Consider the following 19,161-nt stretch of genomic DNA (forward strand, 5'->3'; position numbering starts at 1 on the left):
CCCCCCAGCCGTGCCAGCGGGCCCACGGCCCAGCGCGACTGCGGGAAGGCCTCAACGTGTCCAGGCAGAAGCCTTCCCCACTCCCTCCCCGGCCAGGCACGGGCCCCAGGAAGCCCAGAAAAGGCCGGGGGAGGGGGGAAAGGGGGACTAGGTTCCTCAGCTCCGTGGGCTGGATAAAAGCCCTCCGGGGGCTGGATCCGGCCCACGGGCCGCACGTTTGACACCCCTGGTCTAGAGCATCCCTGTCAAGTGCTTGTCCTGCCTCTGCTTAAAGACTGCCAGGGACGGGGAGCTCATCACTTCCCTAGCTAGCTGATTCCACTGTTGAACAACTATTACTATTAAAAAAAATCCCTAATATCAGCCGGTATCTTTCCTCCTGCAATTTAAACCCATAATTGTGAGTCTTCTCCTCTGCTGCCAATAGGAACACCTCCCTGCCCTCCTCTAAGTGACAACCCTTCAAATACTTAAAGAGAGCAACCATGTCCCCCCGCAACCTCCTCTTTTCCAGACTAAACATTCCCAACTCCCTCAGCCTTTCCTCATAGGGCTTGATCTCATCCTCGTCACTCTCCTCTGCACCTGCTCAATTCTGTCCACATCCTTTTTGAAGTATTGTTACTTTGTATTGTGGATAATAAACTGATAAGCTGAATGTTGTGTTACTTTATAAGTAAAGCATTGCCTTTTCTCCACCTACTAGTATTTTCATTGCCTCCAAATCCTAAATAACCCCTGCTTTGGCAAAACACACCCCAAGGCCACATTAGCTTTTTTTTGTTGCTGCATCACACTGGCTGTTCATATTTAACTTACAGTCCACCCATACTCCAAGATCTTGTTCACACACACGGCTGCCCAGAAGTGTATCCCATTCTAGCAGGCTTAAAACAGACAGTGTTTCTTTACAGGGAGTTGTGCCCATCAAATGCAGAACTAATATTTGATCTTTAATCTCACCATTAAGATAAGTAAACTGGTTCAAATGGCCTCTTCTAGAGCTTTTTTGCAATAATTACTGTAATCTACTTAGTAACTGGCAGAAAAAAATGAGACAGATAATATCTGGCATTAGAGCTTAACCAAATGATCTTTTGCGCTCCTGGAAAGCGCAAGCGAGCATATTAATTTCTGAATAGCTTAGACATCATTAGCCAGTTTGGGAAAGGGCTACCAAAATAATTTCAGATCATTTTCTTTGCCTCTTTAAAGAAGTCTGCTCTTTCTGACTTGAGCAATCATTAACACTTATGCAGTTTTTTTAAATCCTCCTGAGTTCCAAAGGTCTTTGCAATCTTTGTAAAAATTATCCCTGCTAGGTTCATTTGGTCTGAAATTAAGGGGAGGAAAGTGTACACATTTTGTACTGCGGATGTTTATTATGTGGGCAAGGTGGTGATTTCACGAGCTGAAGTATGACCGGGCCATAAAAGTGTTTTTTCACTGTTTCTGACATGTGATAGAACAATTTCAGTCAGCGTTCAAGGTTACCCAAATGGAAAGACTGTAGAAAAGAAATGACAGCTCTCCCTGCAGGCTGATTCCGCATATTTCCACTCAGACACATTCTGTGTTCTTTTCTGCATGTTTACTACACATTCCTAACTTGTAGGAAACAATACCTCTGCATAAAGCTAACATGCCACCAGCAATTTTAGTTATTTACTTCATTTATACCCCGCCGTGGCTCAGTGGTAGGGCATCTGCTTGGCATGCAGAAGGTCCCAGGTTCAATTCCTGGCATCTCCAGTTAAAGGGACTAGGCAAGTAGGTGATATGAAAGACCTCTGCCTGAGACCTGGAGAGCCGCTGCCGGTCTGAGTAGACAATACTGACTTTGATGGACCAAGGGTCTGATTCAGCATAAGGCAGCTTCATGTGTTCACCTATCTCCCCAATGGGGACCCAAAGCAGCCTTAGATCTTTCTCCTCTCCTCCATTTTATCCTCATCACAACCCTATCGTTTATACCTTGCCTTTTTCTCCAAGAAGGAACCAAAGTGGCTTATGTGGCTCTCCTCTCCTCCATTTTATCCTCACAAGCTCCCTGTGAAGTAGGTGAGGCTGAGAGTATGTGATTGGTCACCCAGTGAGCTTCCACGGCAGAGCAGGGGTTCAAACCTGTGTCCCCCAGAAACTTGTTTGACATGCCAACCACTACATTCCCACTGGCTCTGAATGTACATGTTATGATAGAGTCTATGACTCCTACACATTTTACATCCAGCAAAAATCATATTTTAAAAGACAACATAGTTACAGTGGACGGGGTGGATCCAACCATCTTTTAAGATGGCCTTCCTGTAACTTAAATGGCTCTTGCATTCAGAAGAGCCACTTAATTTGGAGGAAGGCTCCTTAGGCTGGAGAAGGACTTCAGACTTTGTTCAGAAGTGTGCTAGGATGGGGTGGTGTAGTAGTCAGTGTGTCAAACAAGTTTCTCAGAGGCCCGGGTTCAAATCCGTACACTGCTATGGAAGTTTGCTGGAGCAGTCACACACACTCATCATAACCTACCTCACAAGTTATTGTGAGGATAAAATGAAGGAAAGGAGAGCCACATAAGCCATTTGGGTTCCCCATGAGGATAGGGTTGCCAACCTCCAGGTGGTGGCTGGAGATCTCCCACTATTACAGCTGATCTCCAGGCTGCTGAGAAAATGGCCACTTTGGCAATTGGACTCTATGGCATTGAAGTCCCTCCCCTCTCCAAACCCCGCCTCCTCAGACTCCGTCTCCAAAATCTCCCGGTATTTTCCAACCTGAAGTTGGCAACCCTACTTGAGGAGAAAGGCAAGGTAAAAATGCAGTGAGTAAGTATATAAATAAATTATGAGAAAGATCTTTAGAGCTTAGAGCACATTGAGGCTTGGATATGGCACAGTGCTTGCATGAACAGAATACTCTCTATCAGTGGAGCACAACTTTCTCATCCCCCTTCCTGCATTTCAGAAGGCATGGTGGGCTGTAGAAATCATGCCATCTGTGTTAATGCTCCATTGGATTGAGCCTTTTAAAATTAAAACAACTCTCTGTAGCATCTTTGCATATGGTTCCTCCTGTTTTTTGGAACTGGATTGATGGAGGCTCTCTTGTTTGGGGCTTAGGAAAGGCCACAGGGAAAGTTGGGCCTCTGGGGGCTGGAAGCAAAAAACTGACCAGAATTGTCCAATTTGCTGTTCTAAGGAGTGTTAACTCAGGCTCTTTAAAAAAAATCCAGTGTTTATGGTGCATTATGATGGTTTCTCTGGTAAGCAGAGATAACCAGTAACATAGAGGTGTTTTTGATTTCAGGCTAACCCTTGGTTTCATGGTCAGCAGTGCCTTCTTGTCCATGTGGCTTAGCAACACCTCTGCTGCTGCTATGGTGATGCCCATTGTCGAGGCAGTGGCTCAGCAAATCATCAGCGCTGAAGCCGAAGTCGATGCGGTAGATATGACTTATGCAAATGGAGCCACCAACCATGCCCTGGAACTTGATGGTATGCATCAGTGGTTATTTTCTTTCTTTTACATTTTCCTCTTCACTTTGGAAGGGACAAATGAGCTAAATTGGAGCCTCTCATTGAGAAATTGTGCTGATTTTTCTCCCCAGAAAATATTAATGATTGCGAAGCAGATGACTGGAAAGAAAAGGCAAAGCAAGCAAACGGGTAAAATATATGTATCTGATCATTCCTATTACACCAATTTCTTCTAGCAAAAGAGAGAATTTTATTACAGCGTGTTTCTTTTTCCAGATACTGCAATGGTACTGCTAATACTGCTCACATGGCGTGCCCGATTGAAAAAGAAAAGGTATTTTAACATTGATTTTGAAATACCTCTCCTGAAATGCTTTCATCTAATATACTCAAATATTAACCCAGCAGATTAATATGTGTAATCTCACTTTCATATGCATATCCTTTGATTGTACAGGGTTTGTTTCCTTACCAGGAAAGGAAGGGTACCTTATGCCATAAGATATATGGTCTGGATCAGCTATACGTGTTATTCCTGGAGGCACTAAACAAGTACTGATAGCCTTCTACCACCATCATTATACTGCAAGTTACAGAGTGTGTCAACTTGAACTGAACTAGTTTTTAGCATATATTCCTAAATAGACCAACTGTCTTCTCACCCTTATGATTAGAAATGCATATGGAGGCTGTGAGGTACAGTAGGGACCTTACCAAGTTGTGGCTGAATCTGCTGGTGACATGTCCACAACATTGTATCAGAAGAGACTGTAAGGGCAGCCACAACTAATACTTCTGAAGTAATTTCAAGTAATTATCTTTAGAAGAATGCCTCTGAAGAAGTGTCCCTTTCTTTCGAACAGGTCTTTCAGCAGTAAAATGATTGCTATGGTTCTATATTTTACATTCTTTTACATGTGTGATTTGCTGTGTTCCTCTCTGAGATTCCTGAAATTCTCTTTTTTTTTAATCCTGTTTCATCTCCTGCATCTGTATAAGGCTGGCACATGTTAAAATGTTATCCCTTACTGGAGAGCACCATAGGGCGAAACTAGACATTATGGAGTCCACAGATCTGACCCATGGATGCCTAGGGTTTCCAAGTCCCTCTTCACCACCAGAGGGAGGTTTTTGGGGTGGAGCCTGAGGAGGGCGGGGTTTGGGGAGGGGAGGGACTTCATTGCCATAGAGTCCAATTGCCAAAGTTCTCCAGGGGAACTGATCTCTATCGGCTGGAAATCAGTTGCAATAGCAGGAGATCTCTAGCTAGTACCTGGAAGTTGGAAACCCTATGGATGCCCCCACCATTTTAAAGGTGAACTTGAGCCATTTAGAAATGCTGCAAGGGCCAGATCCTGATTGAGCCTGTAGTGCAGTGGGCCCAGGAGATTCCCCCCCACACACACTTTTCAGGTACTGGGAATCATTTCAGCACTTGAAAAAGTGCCGGGGGGGGGCAAAATCACCTGGTCCTGTTGCACTGTGGGCCCAATTAAATGGCCCAACTTTACCTATAAAATGGCATCAGTGAGCCATAGATGTAACATCTAGTTTGGCCCATATAGTCTCAAAGAAGATGGGGGGGGGGGCTTTGAATGTTTAGATTTCCTTGGAGCTTAATGAGAATTATTATTTCTTCTTTGTTCTTTGTTCAAGAAGTTTGTATCCCACATTTTAAAAAAAAAGAATTCAAAACAGCATACTAAACAATGAAGCATTAAAAATAGCAAAGAAAACCTTGATAACATGAAATAAATTAAACTGGAGCACTGAAAAAGTTCTTAGGAAACTAAAAAAGGTCACCGTGACAGTTCCCTTGGGGGCAGACACACCCAAGAAGAGTTTCACAGTCACAATGTCCTCCCTCCTACACTGTACCAAAGGTTCCCAGCAGAAATGAAAAAGCTTCAAGGCGATGGAATCTGGGTCTGGACATAAATTCACCCAAGGCTGGATTGATAACTGAGGGACAATGAGATAAATTGACACGAACAAGGTGGTTAACTTTTAAAAAGTGAACAAGAACAATGTTTATTCATGAAGAAGTGAGGTAGATGTTAACAATCAACCATGAGTTGTGGAGTGTTAGGTTTCAAACAGTACATGCTCAAGGCCCTTTCAGGGAGGTTTATAACATGCAAATGCCATCACTCTCCTGCAGTTTAGTGTCACACCACTGTCTTTTTGCACTCATTTACCCAGATGAGGGAACTTTGGGCCAAACTAAACTATACATTTGGCCAGGAAGTTAGGTCGGGAGAACTCACAGTACAGCTGTAGGAAACTTACCCAAGCACAGCAGGGCCTGATTTAGATTGGAATTGCTGTCTGCTTAATTTGAGAAGGGAGGTGGGGGGAATCTTGAGGCTGGCTTCAAAAAGAACTTAAGATATAGGTAGGTTCATATGAGAGCAAGCAGTCCTTCTATCCAAAGTCATTTAAAGCTTTATAGGTCAAAACCAGAACTTTGAAAAAAGCTGAACGTTAGTTTATAGAAATTACACTTCCAAAACATTCCTATTTTAAGGCGTCTGAGAAATTGTACAGATACGCACATGGTGACAATAGCCAGAATAATATTAGCCATGATGAAATGGAAATTGGATGAAGGCCCCAATATAGAAGAATGGAAAAATAAACTGGCAGAATATGCCGTGATGGTGAAACTAAGCAATTTACAGCCCATTCCTGAGATTCGTGCTGAATCTCAATAGGAGGTGGTGTGACCTGCCAGTGTAAGTGCGTGTAATCACGCGATTACATGCACTTAAGCTGGTGGGGAGGGTGGCTCCGCTGGTGCAGCCTCTCCGTGGCGCAGGCCACAGCGTACAGTGGCCGCTCCGGTGCAGGGGGGCGTTCCAGGGGCGGGGCGGGGGGAGGAGCCGCCAGTTAGGCAGCTTCCTATCCCAGTTCGGCCCGGTACGCCGGTGCTGGGAACGGCAGTGGTGCACCTGCTTTTTAGCAGGCGCAGCCCCGTTGTTCCCTATGGGTTAAAGGCCCCAGTTAAACAAAACAAAAAAAAGCCGCGAAACGGCTTTTTTTTGTTGTTTAAAGGCGTACGCGAAACTGCTTAGGAGGAGGCGTGGCTGCGCCTCTTCCCCGCCATCTGTGTACGCCGTCAGCTCAGGAATGGGTTGTTAGAATACAAAAGACCTAGAGAAGAATTTTCTCTAAATTGGAGGCTTTATTATGCTTATGTGAAAAGAGTATAAGTTACAAGGAGTTGAATATGGATAATACTAAGCTGTATTTTTAAAAGTATTCTTGTTTAGTTTAACAGAAAGATAGTAATAGAGAATAAATATATCACACTTTAGAATGTTAGAGAATAAAATGGGATAAAAGGCATATTCCCACCGTGTGTGTGTATACTTTCTCTCTTTTGCTAAATAATTGAACAGTAGATACAATGTTTTTGAAACACTATTGTAATACCCCACTTCCCCCATCCCTTTTCTTTTATGTTATTTCCTTTATTCTTTTGAAAATGAAAATAAATAAATAAACAAAACATTCCTAATTCATGAAATTCTGAGCAGGCAACTTTACACCTGTAGTCAGTATCATTCCCACTTTTAGGCTCCATCTACACACTACAAAGTCCTTGTGTTTGTTGGGGGACAACATGAAGACTCTGCATCACACTTTATGCTTTCCAGATGGGATGGGAACTTTATGCTACCCAGATGTACAGAGCTGTTTTCTGTTTGCAAAGAAAGCAAGCAGAGAGAAGCAGCTTTAGCCTCTCCCTCGTGCTGTTTTCACATCTGCAAACCACCCCATGGAGCTACTCTTTGCTCTATTGTGAAATTTATGTGTAGCCGCATAAGTAATGTGATTTTTTTTTACAATGGAGCCGATAGCAGCTTCTCAATTGGGCTTGCAGACACAAAAATAGAAGGCAGGAGATGCTAAATCTGCTTTGCCCTGCCTGCTTTGATTGCACAAAACCCCTACCTCATGTATGATACAAAGTCCTCATGTTGTTCCCAAACCCACATGAGGCGTTTGTAATGTGGATAGATCTTGATAATATTGGGTTGGTTTTATGTGGCCAGGTTTCATGTGTCCTCTTTGAGCACAGCCTCTTATCCCCCAGTTTTCTAGCTTGTGGGTCCTTTTTTCAGTATGTGCCACCAACTGTACCTTATGAACTACAATTCTTACACTTATCTGGTTTTCTGTGTTGTTGTCTCACACTTTGACTTCCGGCTCCATCCTGTCTCTAGTCTGATAGCATAGATGTTGGCACACCTTTTAGCAAGGATTGTAGTGCCAAGTCTAGCCCTGACTTTCCTTTGTAATAATGACTCATGAATTCTTATCTATAGACCAGGTATAATTCTATTAACTCTTGGCTCTCTGTCATGTCATCCTCCTATAACTGTAGTCTTGTAAAGGGCATCATGGATTAAATGTCCTTTCTCTATCCAGTGCTATAGTTTTAGCTGTGCAAGGGAAGGAGAGATACAAAATCAGGTTAAGCCCTTAACACATTCTCAGAAATTTGTATATAATGTTATTAGTCATTTCATTCAACCTAGGACATCTGTAGTTAGTCTGAGAATGTGGTAGAGAGGTCTTAAAATGGTGTCTCCTCATTTTCTTCATGCAGGCTGACATGGTCAAATTGTATACCTGGCTGAGAGTAAACTGTTCCCCATCTATTTGGGTTAAGAGCGTGATGTATATTTTTAAATAAACAGAGCCATATGGGTATGTTGATAAAAATGGAAATGCTGAGAAACCATAATAAAGCCAAAGCAAAGTCCCCACTGTTTTCCAGCCAAATCTGTTCCACTTTCTGTATACACATCTTTTTAATCTCCCTGTTTATCCAATATGGCTACCTATATTCAGATGTTTGGAAGCAAGTCCCTTTTGTTTGGTGTGAAGGCCACAACCTGATCTATCCCATCCTATTCCTGAATTTCTATTGATATATTTTTAAATTTTTTACAAAAGAATTACCCTGAGGAGATTATGTATTGTAAACCATATTATATCTATGGATACAAGGTGGCTTAATGTACTAAATTTGCCCCCAGGATCTTCCATTGATTGGGTATGCATTTAACCCTACTAATTCATTGAAATGAACTGATTGTATTTAAGCCATGGAGGGGAACTGCATGATGGAACATTTGAGACAGAACTAATGATTGTCAAAGCACACTGTTAAAACACTTCTTGTACCAAGGATTTTAAAGACGATTCCTTCCACTCTCTGAGTTTTGGTCACTTCCCATAATCATTTATCATTTCAAAAGTTGGAAAAGTCCATAATATTTGGCCTGCCTGTTCTCACTAGGGCAGGGGTCGGCAAACTCATTAGTCAAAAGAGCCAAATATCAACAGTACAACGATTGAGAGCCAAATTTCTTAAACTTTTTCTCAAATCTTTTGAGAGCCAAATTTTTTAAACTTAAACTATATAGGTAGGTACACTGTTTATTAACTTAATAAACTTTAATTAAAGTTTTAAGTCTTAATTAAACTATAGGTACACGGAATAAAACTTGATATCATACTTAATAGTGATCTTATTTATTGATAAAAATTAAATTGTAAGTCCCTGCCATTTCCCCCTCCCCGTCTGTGGAGTCCTCGTCTGGAGGCCTGATCTACCCCACAAAAGCCTATTGGTAGACCTGGCCTCCGGCTGAGTCCCATTGGGAGGCCAGGTCTACCCATTGGCTTTCTTGGCAGTAGACCTGGCCTCCGGAGGCCCATAGAAGCCAATTGGTAGACCTGGCCTCTGAAGGGGGACTTTTTCTCCTCCTCGGAGTCCAGGTCTACCGCCAAGAAAGCCAGTGGATAGACATGGCCTCCCAATGGGACTCTGAAGGAGGCCAGGTCTACCAAAGGAAGCCCGCCCCGCCCAACAGCTGATTGGCGGGAGGGGGGCAGGAACCGCCGAGCCGCCCGCCCAGCAATCGCATGGCTAGAGGGGAGGGGAGGCTTTAGCCTCCCAACCATTGAGGGCAAGGGAAAGGGGGACCTAGCCATTCTCCACGGCGGGAAGGGGGGAGAGCCAGCGCGCCCACTCGCCTGCTCTCTCTCGCTCGCTCGCTTGCTCTCTCTCTCTCTCAGGCGCGCCGGCTCCGCAGTCCGGCGGCCGGCGCAAGCGGGCACGAGAGCAGGGGCTCCGAACCAAGTTCGGAGAGCCGCACTCAACGGGCCAAAGAGCCGCATGAGGCTCGGGAGCCACAGTTTGCAGACCCCTGCACTAGGGGTAAAAAAAGCCAGTTCCTGCTAACGTCTCACTACATCAGTCCAGAACAATACCATTGTTAGAAACTACTGGTCTATGCAGTATTTGGCCTGGAGATGACATTTAGTATACTGCCATTAGCTCTGTTTAGAATAGTTTGTGATGCTAAGTGAAAGCCAGATACCAACCATGCTGGTAGATGTTCATGATAATTACCTTGAACAGGTGTGGTTAGAATTGGCACTGGGACAGTAGGAAGAAGCCCTTGGGGCTGAAGCAGTTGTCTGATTTTTCCACTACGCATGCAGATTGTCACATAATGAGCCAAAGCAAAAAATTCTGCTTGTGCCATTAAATTAGTAATGTTGGCTATTTTGTTTTTAAGCAGAATCCAGCAGTGAGTGAAATGGGTAGAAAATACCGAAACCAACGGGACCACATGATGTGTAAAGTCATGTGCCTGTGCATTGCATATTCGTCTACTATTGGAGGACTGACTACCATCACCGGGACTTCAACCAACTTGATATTTTCTGAGCATTTCAATACGTAAGTGAAGATAACAAATTACTTATTCTACTCCTAAATCATTCCCTCGAATAGTGCAGTCAATACCAAGTGTTTAAAGAAAATGGCTCTGGTGTAGTGGTTAAGAGCGGTGGTTTGGAGCGGTGGAGTCTGATCTGGAGAACCGGGTTTGATTCCCCACTCCTACACATGAAACCAGATGGGTGATCTTGGGCTAGTCACAGCTCTCTTAGAGCTCTCTCAGCCCCACCTACCTCACAGGGTGTCTGTTGTGGGGAGGGGAAGATGATTGTAAGCCGGTTTGATTCTTCCTTAAGTGGTAGAGAGAAAGCTGGCATATGAAAACCAGCTCTCCTCCTTCTCCTTTTCCTTCTTTAGAGCCAGCATGGCACAGTGGTTAGGAGGAGCAGGCTAGGGCTGGGAAGATCCAGGTGCACATCCCCCCTCAACCATGAAGCTCACTCGCTATCGGCCAGTTGCTGTCTGTCTAACTTACCTCACAGTGAGGCTAGAAAAGAGGCTGAGCAAACCATGTATGCCAAGCTGATCTCTTTGGGGGATGGGCAGTATTTAAAAATAGTAGATAGTGGCAAGATTGAAATTTCTGTATTCTCAGGAAACTAACCAGATAGGCATTAAAAATATGACTGTACATTAATAGAAGAAATCCTTTTTTAAAAACCCGATGAAGACTGAGCATGCTCATTACTTCCCAAAAGACATGGAAAGTAGAGGGTAGCTGAGCATCTGTTAAAGAAAAAAGAAAGGGAAGGACAGAAATAAACAGAAGTCTTGTGACACTTTAAAAATTAACGTATTAACTTTGTGGACCTCTTCAGAGGCTATGAATGAATTCTCACTAGACATTTTTTGTGTGTGTAGAAAAATCAAACAACAGCGTCAAGGGGTCATAAAAAGCATGAAGCATACAATGAGGTACAGTGAGGGGGGAAAGTATTTGATCCCCTGCTGAATTTGCCCGTTTGCCCACTGACGAAGAAATGACCAGTCCATAATTTTAATGGTAGGTTTATTGTAGCTGTGAGAGACAGAATAACAACAGGAAAAACCCCAGAAACCCAGAGGACAAAAGTCAGAGATTGATGTGCATTATAATGAGTGAAGTAAATATTTGATCCCTTTGCAAAAGTACTTGGTGGCAAAACCCTTGTTGGCAATTACAGAGGTCAGACATGTCTTGTAGGTGGCCACCAGGTTTGCACACATCTCAGGAGGTATTTTGTCCCACTCCTCTTTGCAGATCCTCTCCAAGTCAGTAAGATTTCGAGACTCATGTGTAGCTACTCGAACCTTCAGCTCCCTGCACAGATTTTCGATGGGATTAAGGTCTGGAGACTGGCTAGGCCACTCCAGGACCTTAATGTGCTTCTTCTTGAACCACTCCTTTGTTGCCTTGGCTGTGTGTTTTGGGTCATTGTCATGCTGTAATACCCATCCTTGACCCATTTTCAATGCCCTGGCTGAGGGAAGGAGGTGCTCACCCAAGATTTGACGCTACATGGTCCCATCCATCGTCCCTTCGATGCGGTGAAGGTGTCCTGACCCCAAAGCAGAAAAACACCCCCAAAGCATAATATGTCCCCCTCCATGTTTGACGGTGGGGATGGTGTTCTTGGGGTCGTAGGCAGCATTCCTCCTCCTCCAGACACGGCAAGTTGAGTTGATGCCAAAGAGCTCGATTTTGGTCTCATCTGACCACAACACTTTCACCCAGTTCTCCTCTGGGTCATTCAGATGTGCATTGGCAAACTGCAGACGGGCCTGTACATGTGCTGTCTTGAGCAAGGAGATCTTGCGGGCTCTGCAAGATCTCAGTCCTTCACGGCGTAGTGTGTTACCAACAGTTTTCATGGTGACTATGGTCCCAGCTGCCCTGAGATCATTGACAAGTTCACCCCGTGTAGTTCTGGGCTGCTTCATCACCGTTCTCATGATCATTGCAACTCCACGAGATGAGATCTTGCATGGAGCCCCAGACCGAGGGAGGTTGACAGTTAGGGTTAGGGTTGTCACCTTCTCACCAAGCTGCTTGGCAATAGTCTTGTAGCCCAGTCCAGCCTTGTGCAGGTCTACAATCTTGTCCCTGACATCCTTGGACAGCTCTTTGGTCTTGGTCATGGTGGCTAGTTTGGAATCTGATGGATTGATTGCTTCTGTCGAAAGCAGAACCCTAACCCTAATCTGGCTGGTAGATAGGGGATCAAATACTTATTTCACTCATTATAATGCACATCAATCTCTGACTTTTGTCTTCTGGGTTTCTGGGGGTTTTCCTATTGTTATTCTGTCTCTCACAGCTACAGTAATCCTACCATTAAAATTATGGACTGGTCATTTCTTCGTCAGAGGGCAAATGGGCAAATTTAGCAGGGGATCAAATACTTTTCCCCCTCACTGTATATTCATGTAAAATTCAAATCTAATTGGGAAAAATGCAGGGTCCATTAACCTTATACTAAACAGCACCTGTATTGATGGGGAGTCACAGGTTTTGTTAAAATAGTCACATGGCCTCAAAACAAAAATGCTGGAATGTTTACTAAACATAATCACCATCACAAAATGTTTTACAGTTTCTTCTTGTGTGTCTTTGACTTCAGTCCTGTATCACAACCCCACAGTGGGTACAATCCTGTTGAACTTAAGCATATGTAAATCCCATTGTTTTCAATTGGAGAATTAAATGTGATTAAGTCATACCTGTTCAACTAAATGCAGCTTAGAAGCATTAACTGGATGGGAGCCAGGGTGGTGAGTGGTTAGAGACTGAGACCAGGGTCTGGGAGTCCTAAATTAAATTTCCCATTCTGCCATGAAGCCAGCACATTCTCAGCTATTGTGAGGATAGAATAGAGAAGGCAGAATCAGATATGCTTCCCTGAGCTCCTAGAAGTAAGCAGGGATTACAATGCGATAGAGAGATAGATAGATAGATAGATAGATAGATAGATAGATAGATAGATAGATAGATAGATAGATAGATAGATAGATAGATGTTGTTTCTGAGACCAAGAGAGAGTAGATTTAAAATAAGGCCTCCAGAATCCACTCTGATTGCCCAACTGTCTATCTGGTTACTCTTTTTAAAGCCATGCTGCAATTATGAATTCACGAAGATGTAATATGATAACTGGAGTGCATTATCCAGAACAAAATGGCTGAAAAACAAAATCAAGATTATGGCTAAAACTATTTTTTTACAAGTTCAGCAATCATAGCATCAATAAGCAGTCTATCAGTTTTGATCTGAGTCCCAAATACTTAATCTGTTAAAATGTTCTTTTCCAGAGCCAGGAATATTGTCTGTCTGCCACCTGTAGTTTGTTAAACATTGGCATAAATACAAACTGAATTTTACACACAATAATTTGTCATAGTTAAGCTTTTTAAAAACAAAACAAAAGCATACAAATGACCAAATAAGAAAACACAAGGTAAAGTTTTCAAGCATTTTAAAATGAAAAACACAAGGGAATAAATACCCTGCCAGATCAAATGTGCTTCCTTCCTGAGCAAATAACATCCTATTCATACATGGCATTTTGCTATGACCCTAGATTGGGTGGCACCTTTTGAATCATGACGATGAAGCTTCAGAATCACTGCCTCAGGAACTTTCAGTTGAGAAGTGGCATAAGAGTATCCCAAATAAATAAATGCGACACTAGCATGCAGCAGCATTGTTTTCACTGGAGGTATACTGGAGGTCATAATAAGGGCTTTACTGGATCAAACCAATGTTCCTCTAAGTTCTTTTTCCACTTGCAGCCAACTTAATGCCTTCTGGGAACATGAAGAGAATACCTCCCTATTCTTTTTGTCCTCCGGCAGCTGGTTGTCAGAGATATACTACATCTGAACATGAAGGGTGATTTTATGCTTCTTTCCCCTTTGATATTTTTCAGGTGACAGAAAATGCCCATCAATCAATTCTAAGAGTAGAAGGCCCGAGCATATATCTGACTCTTATGGAAGCATATTGCAGAGTGGAAGGGATTTTAGGATTGAGATCATGACCAGGGGTACAACAGATTTTGTCTTGGCTTACTAGCCAGGCATTGTTTATGCTTGCCACCAGCATGCAAAGAACTTAGGTTAGGAAGGTTTCAGAGAAAGAAAACATTGACTCCCTGTCACTGCCTTTGCTTAATTTTATTTATTTATTTATTTATTTAAAACATTTCTTTGCTGCCTTTCTACCCTAATAGGGTCCCCAACGCAGTGAACATCAGAACCTTAAAACATTATCCAAAGCCCAGTGCAAAGTGAGAAACTGACTTCTTTCCATCTACCTTTCAAGTTCTTTGCATTTTCCAGAGAATCAGATGATTTATCTGGTGCCTGTTATATCAAAAGCCGCTCCAATTCTGAGTCCAGCAATCATCAGAAGAGGGCAGATGGTTTTTATTCTGGGCAATTCTGCCAAAGATGGTTGCCAATAGGTGATTGCCTTAGTTGACCTGGTGCCAGATTTGTGTACTCCAGATGATGACAAAATAATGTATGAGAAGAAGTCCCCGAAGTCATCATCTTCCCCACTTCTCCAAGCTCTCCTATACAAAACATGGTTGTGTGGTTAGGAAGAGTGTCATGAAACAGTTCATAGGATGGATCTCTCTGTTAGTCTCACATCAATTGTGAGGTTTGAAGGAACTTTCAGATATAATTAAGGGTTGCCAGATTGCAACACAGAAAACCTATGCAACTTTAAGTGTACTAAAGAAGTCACTGTGACTAACAGTCCAATTCAAAGCAGAGTTACACCCTTCTAAGTCCACTGAAGTCAAAGGCTTAGAAGGATGTGGTGCTTGTTTAGGAGTGCACTGTAAGACTACTTATTTGTCTCTTAACCCTTTTGACCATCCTCTTCCACACAACTGTAATAGTGAGCAAAACTTCATACCTGCAGACCCAAAATGTATGGAGGACAACTGTAACAGAAACATGTGTGTTCTCTGGATTTCAACTGGCAACCTTAAATATATTACATATTGTAATGTTCTGGAAGAAATGAGAGGTTAACACAGCAGTGGGCCATGGAAAACAGCCAGATCAGATGAATTTCAAGCATAAGGGAGTCATGTCAGAGGGGCAAGAAACTGAGAGCCAAACAGCATGGAGGGGAAACGACAATGCCCAGAATGAAGGGACATCTAAAAAGGAATATCAAGGATTAATATCATAAGGGTCTGTAGCCTCAACGCTGCAGATGTTCCCCTCTGTTCCATTTGGCTGTGATTCAGTTTGACTCTTCACTTCATAAAAAGAGAAAAAGAAAATCCAAATCTTGGGAAACCAGTTTTTGTCATTATCGATATTGCAGGTATAAATCACTTTGGTACAGATTCTTATTCATGGAAATAACACTGCCATAGTCATGACAGAAGGGGGAGAGGGGAGGGGAGGTGTTAGAGCAGGTTTCCAGTCTGTCTCCATAGTATCAGATCAGTGTGGCAGTCCAACTGTCTAAGGTCAAAGAAAGGTCATTTTAAATTTTATATATTACTGAAAAACCAAGTTGGGCAAGAAATGTGTCTGAGCAATTCAGTCTCCTTAACCATCCCTCCCTCCAGAGAGAGCTGCAGAAAGCCAATTTTTTTGGACAAGGAGCAGCCCTTGCAATTTCCCATGACAACAAAGAAATCACTGATGTTTTTACCGTGGTAAAGGAATCAGAGAATCATAGCTGGTGGGAATCCCTATTTGGTGGTTGGTCAAATAAAGCCAGTGGTGTGTTTAACATAATGTTGCATCCTATAGGCATCCTATAGGAGTCCTCCTAGGCTTAGGACTATTCATACGAACATACTACCCTATGCTATGTATTTTATGTTAATGTATTTCTAATTCCTAGTAGCCTTCTCTGCTTAGCAGCACACAGCCTGTACATCATCTAGTGCTCAGGTCCAGTTGAAGGAAATGGAGTTTTTCTTAAGAATGATCCTGAGTCTGATTAAGGACTAAACAAAGTGAGTGTATACAGAAATCACAAACTTGGTAAACGACTGAGAGACAGGCTTATTTCTATCTAGGGTCCATAACTAACAGGGTAACATGCGGCCTGTTACTCCTCTCTTTCACTGTAACAAGAAGGAAGAGGAGGGGTGCATTATGGGAACAAACAAGAACACAGGAAGAGAAGGGAGAAGGATCACAACCTTTCTATCTATCCAACTCTCACACTTGCTGCCCCCTGCTGATCTTCCTTTCTTTAATCAAACTTTGTGCACCAGACTTTGTATTTCCAACACCAGTTAGTTCTGATGCTTGTCCCTTTCATTTTGACATGATGCACGTACCACAATATGCCTTTTTTGTGTCATTTCTTCCTGAAATATATTTCTTCTGAATGGTGACACCTTTACCATGCCCTAGAGAACTTTAGCTTTCTCTAGCTATGTCAAGGACATAGTAGTCTCTGATCTCACAATACGAAGGCACATTTCTAATGAAATGTCAAGCAATAGGAGTGTAACCCAGCTGCTTCCTGATGATTCACACCAGCCAAGCGGGTCAGTCCAATATGGGGTTCAAATATGGCTTGAGCCCCCCATCCCTAAAGCATAATCTGTCTTACTTGCATACACACAAATAAATAAATAAGGGAAACATGCACTAGAATAATAATAAAAATATAAAACAATTTAGGAGAGGAATTAATTACAAAAATGTTACCATATAACAACAAACACATCCTTGAATGTTGAAGCCACTCCTTATATTGGCAAGAGAAAGAAGAATCAGTGTAGCAGTTTCAAAGAATTCTCCTTAAGGACTGCTGATATAGTTTTCCTTGTTTGAGGCATCCATAATTTATTCCATACATTTTGTTCCATTTTTATCCCAATGTCATTTTCCCATATTGTTTTCAATCCATTTGACACACCCCACCTACTTTGTTACGAGCTCTCAAAGAAAAACATGAAGGTTAAAAGAAATCACTGATGTTTTTACCGTGGTAAAGGAATCAGAGAATCATAGCTGGTGGGAATCCCTATTTGGTTGGTCAAATAAAGCCAGTGGTGTGTTTAACATAATGTTGCAACCTATAGGAGTCCTAATTGGCTTCCACGTCCTCCTAGGCTTAGGACTATTCATACGAACATACTATCCTATGCTATGTATTTTATGTTAATGTAATTCTAATTCCTAGTAGCCTTCTCTGCTGAGCAGCACACAGCCTGTACATCATCTAGTGCTCAGGTCCAGTTAGTTCTGAAGTTTGTCCCTTTCATTTTGATGCACGTACCAAAATATGACTTTTTTGTGTCATTTCTTCCTGATATATATTTGAGGACATTCTAGGGCTTGAACAAACGAAAAATAAACAACTCACTGGCTCTGGGTGGTATACACTGAAGGGTTCCTAAGGAACTCAAATGTGAAACAACAATATGCACTTGTCACTAAGACTGGTCTGCTTTCTGGGTGATTGGAAGGTAGTAAATGTAAAACTAATTTTTAAAAAAGGATCCAGAGAAAGTCCAGCAGACTACAGGCTAGTTAGCCTAATGTGTGCCAGATAAATAGGTGATGCAGTTGTTAAAGATTAAGATCACAGAAGAACAAGCCCTAACGAGGAAGAATTAGCATGGCTTCTGTGAAGGGAAATCCTGTCTCACCAGCCTTTGGAGTTCTTTGAAAGAAGTAAGAAGCATGTGGATGTAAGTGATCGAGTAGACATTATATTCCCATTTGCTGTAGGCAATTCATCGACAAGAAGCCCCCTCAGTTATCTTCAGAGCTCAGTCCAAAAAGTTTGCCTCCCTCAGTAACATAGATATGTCAATTATATACTGCTCAGGTAGAGGGTGAAAGGGTGGGTTGACAGACAAGAAGCAAATTCACTCTCTACCTTTCCATCTTTTCCTGTCTCCGACTGAAACAAACACATAGTGTCTCTGAAAAGAAGAAGAAAAAACCCATCCCAGTATCACCTTAATACTCAAATCAAATTTTGGCACCTTTGTTCTAGGGACAACATAATAAAATCAAACATTTTCATCTGAATGAAACCTTTTCTCATTATAGAAAATCTCACTGTTTGTTAAGCTGTTGATCTCTTTGGCTTTTCAAGCATGATGAGTTCAGGCTATTGGCATGCAGAGGGAGTTGCAGCAGGGAGAACTTGCCCTGCATGACTCCTGCCAAAGCATTAAGCCTCTGATTGGGTCTGCATTTGCTCCCCAAATGACTATTCCCACCAGAGTCACCTGCATGTCCCTGCCTCAGAAGGTCTTTTGTCAAACAGTAAGAAAGAATTGCATGAGACAATGTCTGCTTATGGTCTACTTTACCATTATAGGCACATATGATTCTATGAAATTGTGTGTTTTCTCAGAAAACATTTTTGAGAATTTTGAGATGTCTGAGTATGAGGTGGTTGTAGTAGGGGTGGAGGAGCCATCTTTTAAAACATCATTACATTAAATCACACCTATCTAAAATTATACTGTTCAACTAACTGAGTTCAGTCAGTTTTAAGTAAGGAGAGAAGTGTAATTTAACCCATTATTTCAAATGCTTGGAGTGTCTAACAATTGTGAAGTATCTAACCATAAGTATATGGATTCAGGCAATAAAAGATGAGTCACATCACCACTATATAAGTGTGTGTGTGTGTGTCTAAGGATATTTTCCTTGTCTCAATTGGCTAATGTCTAAAGAGACTTCAGAGGGCTTCTCAATGAGCTCTTGTCCAATGGTGGGTGAGTATGGACTTTCTGGAAACCTTCACACTCACTATCTCTATCTGGTGTTTGTAACGTTAGAACTTGTTGGGGAGAAATCCTGGTTGTCTGATTCCTTTTGTTACTACACACTCTAGACACGTATTATTTTGACAAAAGTGAAGAGAAAACATATCTGAAGTCTTTCAGTTCCACAGTGATAAAACTGAAGGTATTTGCTCATTAAGAATTTGGAACATCT

General features: G+C 42.3%; 1 protein-coding gene across 1 annotated transcript in view; it reads left to right on the forward strand.

Moving 5' to 3' along the window:
* SLC13A1 (solute carrier family 13 member 1) overlaps positions 1-19,161 on the forward strand; it is a 96,931-nt gene that overhangs the window by 61,139 nt on the left and 16,631 nt on the right. Inside the window, exons 5-8 of the mRNA XM_056847194.1 lie at positions 3,298-3,485; positions 3,599-3,656; positions 3,744-3,801; positions 10,067-10,230. Of these exons, the coding sequence (XP_056703172.1) occupies positions 3,298-3,485; positions 3,599-3,656; positions 3,744-3,801; positions 10,067-10,230 (468 nt within the window). The remainder of the gene's footprint in view (positions 1-3,297; positions 3,486-3,598; positions 3,657-3,743; positions 3,802-10,066; positions 10,231-19,161) is intronic.

This window comes from Euleptes europaea, chromosome 3 (assembly GCF_029931775.1).
Source record: "Euleptes europaea isolate rEulEur1 chromosome 3, rEulEur1.hap1, whole genome shotgun sequence".
Classification (NCBI taxonomy): domain Eukaryota; kingdom Metazoa; phylum Chordata; class Lepidosauria; order Squamata; family Sphaerodactylidae; genus Euleptes; species Euleptes europaea.